This window comes from Arctopsyche grandis, chromosome 5, assembly GCF_051622035.1.
Source record: "Arctopsyche grandis isolate Sample6627 chromosome 5, ASM5162203v2, whole genome shotgun sequence".
Classification (NCBI taxonomy): Eukaryota; Metazoa; Arthropoda; class Insecta; order Trichoptera; family Hydropsychidae; genus Arctopsyche; species Arctopsyche grandis.
Window position 1 is genome coordinate 7,381,180 of NC_135359.1, and position 7,877 is coordinate 7,389,056.

The window sequence follows — 7,877 nt, forward strand, 5'->3', positions numbered from 1 at the left end:
TTTACTGAATAAGGTTCTCTCTTTTCACTTAATCCTTTCAATACTAATTCCCAAAAATATTCTTATCTGCAGCGTGTTTACCGTATGTTTAACGGGGAGCTGAATGATGTTGATCTATTCGGTATTTCCTTACATGAATTCAGGACTGCCATCAGGAGAGTTTTAATTGATTAATCCATTTCTATTTCTATTATATATTCTTATCAAATTATATTATATCACACTATGTTTAATTATGCATTGTCTTATTTAGTCATATTTTAGTTTTTATTCTTTTCTTTTTCATTTGTTTGTCTATATGTACTATGTAGATATATTATGTATTTTGTAAAAATCTATAATTGGGGCTCAGATGTTATTTTGTTATATTTATTCATTATTTTTATGAATTTCTACATCTGAGCCCTGTTGATTTTTCAATAAATAAATAAATAAATAATTTTATTTGAATTTATAAATCATTTTTAATGTTTAATTTTTAAATAATTGTTGACATAACTATTATACATATACATATTTGTTTTCGGTATTTAATAATAATTTAAAAATAATCCATCGAATAAGTAAAAAATACATAATATTTTATTTATAAAAATGACTAAAATATAAACATATGAGGAAATCGCCATGTATTAATTTCTAAAACAGAATACATATTGAAAAAACAAAAATGGTTTAATTAAAATTCATTTTTGAAAATGTAAACATTACATTATAGTATTTCAAATGAACTATCCAATTCCCTTATTACATATTGCCCTAAAAATGTAGAAATCTATTATTAAGAATTATTGAATTTGAAAATAAATAATATTATAATTCATGAAAGATGGAAAAACTTAATAAAATTTCAAAATTTTCTTTGGATTTGAATTGAAATTGAACTATGAATTGAAAGGTAATCTATGATGGAATAGACTGCAATCGAAATAATATACTGATAAATACATAAGTACAAGCAATAAATTGTAGGATTCTTATAAATGAAAAAGAAAACATGTTTTTTCACAAACAAAATCTTCATGAAAATCCAATGTAATATATTTATTTTGGGAATTATGATGATCAATAATGTTTTTGTAAGAGATGAATTATTATTTTGGTATCTTATCATTATTTTTGAAAGATTAAAATTATATTGTGAGAATTCCTATTTTGTCTTCGTCAAAATAATAACGATTGGTGATCATGCAATTGTGATTAAAAAAATATCTTTAATCTATCTGGAAAAAAAATAGGCAATGGCCAGATCAATATATTGATTGTACATACATATATGTATATAAACATTTAACTCTATAGATCAGTTGTGTACAGTCCCTCCGTCCTTTTCAGTACCAACGAAGAAATGGGAAAACAGTTTATCAATTTATATATGTATTTGAGGAATATTTAAGGTCACAAAACAAAATTCGATAATGAAACATACATCGCATTCACACATACCTGCTTATATTATATTTTCGATACAAATTGAACGCAAATGCAGGAAAACTTACACAAGACAGAAGTTCTACTTCCGGTTGTCAGATTTTGTTCAATTTTTTTTTATTACTTAAAATCACTATATATATATATATATATATATTACACACCTTAAATATCTTAAAATTAAGATAGGAATAATTTAAAAGGTCAAAATAAAATAATGAAATAATGTTTTAAAAAACAATACTACTTCTGGTTTACGAATTCTTACCAAAACCTTATCAACTCTAAGTTAGCACACGAAGAAAACTATTCGGCTTGATACGTTCAGTGGTGGGAAAAATATCGCGTAGTCACAACATTTTTAACTTTTCTCATAAGAAAAGATCCCACTTTCGGTTTAATGATTTTTTAAAAACCTCTTTTATGTTTCACTTACGATTACAATTCAGGAAAAAATTTGCCTCTTATCCGATCGTTTTCATACTTTGCCATATTGCTCATTTTGGTCATCAATATAATTTATATTTTCATCACATTAACACAAGGATTATACTTGAATTTAGAATCAGTCAAAATCTCGAGTTCGAACTTTTGGATTATCACAAAACTTCATCTATTGTTACTATGTGCATATGTACATAAATTAAAAAATCCAAAAATCTACAACCACAGTAATTCAAAAACGAAATTTTATTTCAAAGTCTTATTTTCATTTGATTTTCCATAATTTACTTTTTTTACGATATAGTGTATTCATACATTTATTTGTTTATTTTAAAATACTTGGGAAAAGTTGCATAGTTGATGGACTCAAGGGGTTTATTAATACAAAAAATACAAATATGAATATTTAAAAAAAAAACACCTAAAAAGAAATAACGTTACACTCTAAATAGAGGGAAATAAAATAAAAAATTAACAATTTAAGAAAAGAAAAGAAAACACAGTAAAAATCTGAAAAAGGAAGAACTACAACAACCCATACATATAATTTTTTTTTTTTGATTTTTAAATGCTTTTTATTATTACGAAATTATGTTCACAATACATCTTATATCTATTTTAATAGCTACTGATCTACTGATCATTTTCTATTTTACAATTTTAAATTAATTTTGTTAGTAATCATAGTATTATATTATTATAATGTTAATGTGTACAGCGTAATAGGAAAAATAGCTATTTACAATTCTTATACATATAATATACATACATATATGTGTATTATTATATACATATGTCCATATACATATGTATAAATATATATTATCAAGTTTATCTTAATACCGAAGTTCTTAATCTGATTATAATCACTTAAATCTCATAAGTTTGTATACATAATTGAACATTGTGTACCATATATGGTTGAGATAAATTTAGATATGATTGTTACTAATACAGACTACCTGACCGTTCTAGAGATTTTAATTAATTTTATCTCAATTTTTGTATTCGGTTATAGGTATATATACATATATATTTTCAGGTTACTTTCAAGATCAATCATATATTTATCGATATGGCTTTATTAAGGCTGTTCAGCTTCCTCGTTTGCGCTCTCCTTGTACAAGTATGAAAATAAAATATGACAAAACACTTAAAAACAATTTAAAACACCTACACATATCTATTAATTTACGAATTGTTTTTTTATTAAGGGAGAGCTGCATCCCAGCATTCAAATTCAAGAATATAGGAAACTCGCAGATTGTAAGTTTGTATTTCATAATATATTTAAATTTTATAATACATTTGTAATAACTGTGATCTTTTTTAGTTGAAAGAATAATTCAAGGATCCCCAGCAGCCCCTGGGCAATTCCCTCATCAAGTACATCTTAATATGAGGTCAGCCTCCTCAGGTGCCTCCTGTGGAGGATCGCTTATTTCCCCATCACATGTTTTGACTGCAGCTCATTGTTTGCGAGGGTAAAATGTTCAGCAAGCTTTATCCCTAAATAAAAAAGAATTTTTGCAAAATCATAATTCACAGTCATTAACTTTGGTCTTTCAGAATGCAAACAGTTGATGTTCGATTGGGCTCTACTAGTTTATCATCTGGTATGGTTTTAACCTCTACAAACTTCATGATTCATGCTAATTACAATCCCACGTTGCTAAACAACGATCTTGGTCTCATTACACTTCCTACCAGTATTGTGGAAAATAGTAAGTAACATCAAATGTTTTATTTATTCAATCTTTTGATCCAAGGCCAAATACAAATTCATTTTTTTTACTTTGTCTTTGCTTATACTATGTACATTCCCAATAGAAAAATAATACCACAGCCCTTACATTTAATCTTATAAAAAACTTGTTTACAAATAATAAATATTAGTAATTTCACATTTACACTTGAATTTTTCCATTAGACGACATGAGAGCAATCCGTTTACCACGACAAAGTGAGTTTGGAGAAACTCATGAAGGAAAAGTTGCAACAGTAAGCGGCTATGGATACACAGCAAACAGTGAGTATTCTTTAAATAAGACTTTTTCTACATTTATATTGTAGGAATCTAGCACAACTTGTGCTATTACGAATCAAAACCAGTGATCTCATCATAGATCCTGTACAAACATGCATAACTCATAAAGGGCAACGACCCCTTCAACCATTCCAGAAGAAAAAGTTCATTGCTCGATCGTAAAACGAACGAAACCCAACAGTGATATCATCAGGATACCCTAATACGTGTCTGAAAAGTTATTAACGCGTGGCACATGCCCGCATTCTCAAACGAACGACGTCTTGGCGCTGACCCCATAGCTATAAACCACACGTGTACCGAGCACGCGCCTCGAAAATAGGTCAATACGTGTCCCCAACACACGTGTCCTGGAATCGAAGACAAAACATCTTCACACGGCACGCCTCAAGCCAGAACGTATATAAAGCGACACACTAGCTCCCAACACCAGAGTGAACCTCTGGAGTTCAACCAGATCACTTCTCCGAAGCTCAACCTCTTCGTACATACAATAACCATTGTAACGATTGAACAAAAATAAACGACCCTCTTACAAACACAAACGGTGTTTTCTTAGACCGGGACACGATCAACACACCTGTCCCGCGTACTAAAATATTATACGCATATTTATATTATCTACACTTTCAGATGGACCTATTTCTCAAACACTCAACTTTGTTGCTTTGAATGTTATCTCTAACGAAAGGTGCATTCAAGATTATGGTAACCAAGTAGTCATTGCCTCTACAATTTGCTGCAAGGGAATTCAAACTACTGCACAGAGCACATGCAGTGTAAGTAATAATTATTAGGAATGTATGCATTCTTACACAACTGGATTGCTTAGTGATTTATTAATTTTATTTTCAATTATAGGGAGATAGCGGTGGTCCTTTGATAGTTTCCGATTCAGATGGCGGAGTAACTCAAATTGGAGTTGTAAGCTTTGTCAGCGGTGCTGGTTGCGATTCTGGTGGAGCATCTGGCTACGTCCGAATTGGACATTTCTTGAACTGGGTCAATGAAAATACTGGCATCCCAATTAGGCCATAGATTTTTACTGCAAAAGGTCATTTCATGTAATATTTTAAGTTAATCAACAATAAAAAAAATATAGAAAAATATATTGGTTTTCCTTTACCAAAACTACAAATTTACTTACTTTAAGAGGGCTGGACACCAGCGCCTTATTACTAGAGCCCGGAATCTGAAGGGGCTGTTTATTGTTCAAAGATTGTAAATGCATTGTTAAAGGGTTGCCGAACCTTTTTTACAAAGGATTTACAACAATGGAACAATAGGCGGCACGTTTCCGGCCCCTTCAGATTCCGACCTCTACTTATTACATTTCTCCCTTCCTCAATTATGGCACTAGAGAAATTATTTTTTAATATGCTATGGATATCCACCATTGGGATGCATCTATCGTATCTTAAATGAAAGGTGCACTGAAGATTATGATTCAGAAGTAATCCTTTCTTGTAGATTTTTTTTGCAAAAAAACTATAAGTACCACAAAGATTAAATGCGAGGAAATTTAAAATTATTGTAAATTCATATATTTTTACAAAACTGTGTTGGTTTCATTTTCAATTACAGGGAGATAGCAGTGATGATGACACTATAACTCAAATTGGAGTTGTTAGCTTTGTTAGCAATAGTGCTTGCAGAGCCAGAAGGCTAAATTCTAAAAAAAATGTTACATTTTAACGAAATTCCATAAAAAAAATTTATATTGTAATTTTTAATCTTTTTTTTTAATAAATAAACTTGAATAACAAGTTTGCCTAATCCAATGTATCGCTATTTTTATTTAATATAAACTTGATGATCCAGATAAATCACTGTATTACCCACATTTGCGCTTTATTTGTTTTTGTTAGATAATTTCCAGCTATACGACAATGTCTGTTTTAACGAATGAGTCATATATGTATATTTACTATTTTTATTTATGTACATAAGTGGGTCAAATAACTTTTTTTATAATTCAATGTTAGATATGTATTGATCAATAATTAATAGATTATTTGAGATTGCTATCTGATTTCAAAATTGGAAATTCCAAAGAATAATAAGATTTATCAGAATGGGTTATACCCAATATACACATGTTATGCTACATATTGTATGTAAACAGATGATACAATTTGCCAAATCATTATTATTATTAATCGAAATTAACATTTTCGTTTTACATTAAATTACCATACAAATGAGTTGTGTTTACTGACTTTGATTACTTAAGAGGGTTGGACACCAGCGCCTTGTCCATACAAACGTATTACACTTCTCCCTTCTTCAATTATGGCACTAGAGAAATTATTTTTTAATATGCTATGGATATCCACCATTGGGATGCATCTATCACTGTTGGGTTTCGTTTGTTTTACGATCGAGCGATGAACTCTTTCTTCCTCTGGGATGGTCGAAGGAGATGTGGCCTTGAGTTATGCATGTTTGTACAGGATTGATGATGAGATCACTGGTTTTGATTCGTAATAGCACAAGTCGTGCTATATTCCTACAACATAAATAAACTTACAAATTTTAAATATCCTTCCTAACCTACATATATGTCAATTTGAAAATCACATATTTTAAAGTATTAATCACATCTTTTGTATTAATATTTGGAGACCCTTTCGACCCTAAGGGCTTGCATGAATCGCATACCCTAGCAGCATAGTAGTTACGCCACTGCATATATGTACATACAGTGGCGGACTGGGACTGAAATCAGTGCATGCCAGGAGTCAAAGGGGGCCCCCCCAGGGTTAAAAAAATTTGTCCCCCCCCCCCCATATAACAAAATTTTCTTCTTTCCACCACGTCAGGGACGTCATTTCAGCTTTTTCTTGGGGGGGGCAGGCAAAGATTGGTCAAATTGAATTTTTTTCAAAAAATCTTTTTTATATCGGAATAAAAATGGAAAATATTCTTTGAATACACCTTATTGAGTTATAAAATATGAAAAAAATAAGCTTATTTTTGAAAAAGTAATTATAAAAAAATATTATGTAAAGAGAAGAAAGCGCCGCAGGCGAAAATTTTTTTCCACAAATCTTCACATGGTCAACATTAATCGACCATCAAACTGAGTCATCAAAAAACTATCAATTAACTTAATTTCTACCAACTGTCTTTTCACTTTATCTATGTACATGTACGTAATAACAATAGATAAAGTTTTGTTTTGTTTCTCTTCAAAGCACATAGCAGCGATTATTTTATTAGTTACCCAAAAGTAACATACATAAGAAATAAACGTAGCATTCATAGATCCGTAGTATCTCATTAATCATGAAATTCATAATATTTTCTAAATTCACACTATTCCTTAGTTTAGAGGGGCGAGTGCCCCCCTATGGCCACCCCAAATTACGTCCCTGAAAAAAATGCATAATATTTTCAATGAATGTTAATCGAAAATCGGGATTTTGGGGAGGGGGCCCCTATCCTATATTTCTATTTACATGGATGTGTCTAAATTAGGAATAGATTTTATATTCGGAAACTGTTTAAAATTGTGTATTTAAATCTTACTATATCATCGAAGTATAATCAAATGTTATTTTGAAAGTATGAAGTAAATTTAAATCGCTGGTTGATATGATGAATCGTCCTATCAAAATTGTTTTAAGCAATTATGTTTATATTTTTCACGAAAATTTGTTTATTCCCATTTTTATTTCAGTAGTTAGTTGTTACATAGGTATTGGTATATACATAATATTGACGTTGGAAATGGGCCCGGCAAAAGGGCCCACGCAAATGTTGAAACTTACATTTCGAGCCTAATAAAAAAAGTTAACCGATCCTTGGGCTGTTAAAGCAGGTATTAGTTGTTTGTGTATATCGTAAGAAATTTGTTTTGTTGAAATACCCAAACTTTAGGTCCCAAAGTTGCAATATCCTATAAATAGTTAAAAAGTTATTTAATTTTACTGAGGGCCCATATTTTCTAACA

At 30.2% G+C, this 7,877-nt stretch overlaps 1 protein-coding gene across 1 annotated transcript; it reads left to right on the forward strand.

The window, feature by feature from the left end:
• Positions 1-2,792: 2,792 nt before the first annotated feature.
• On the forward strand, positions 2,793-5,701 carry LOC143911470 (collagenase-like). The gene is made up of 7 exons (XM_077430344.1): positions 2,793-3,001; positions 3,090-3,141; positions 3,209-3,359; positions 3,445-3,599; positions 3,806-3,904; positions 4,556-4,701; positions 4,784-5,701. The coding sequence occupies exons 1-7, from the start codon at positions 2,951-2,953 to the stop codon at positions 4,958-4,960; spliced, it is 831 nt and encodes a 276-aa protein (XP_077286470.1). The 5' UTR covers positions 2,793-2,950; the 3' UTR covers positions 4,961-5,701.
• The last annotated feature ends 2,176 nt before the right edge of the window (positions 5,702-7,877 follow it).

Excerpts from the sequence above, each read along its gene's own strand:
- LOC143911470 (XM_077430344.1), top strand. The coding sequence starts at position 2,951 with ATGGCTTTATTAAGGCTGTTCAGCTTCCTCGTTTGCGCTCTCCTTGTA. Across the intron at positions 3,905-4,555 it reads CTATGGATACACAGCAAACA|ATGGACCTATTTCTCAAACA; the intron begins GTGAGTATTCTT and ends CTACACTTTCAG. Across the intron at positions 4,702-4,783 it reads CTGCACAGAGCACATGCAGT|GGAGATAGCGGTGGTCCTTT; the intron begins GTAAGTAATAAT and ends TTTCAATTATAG.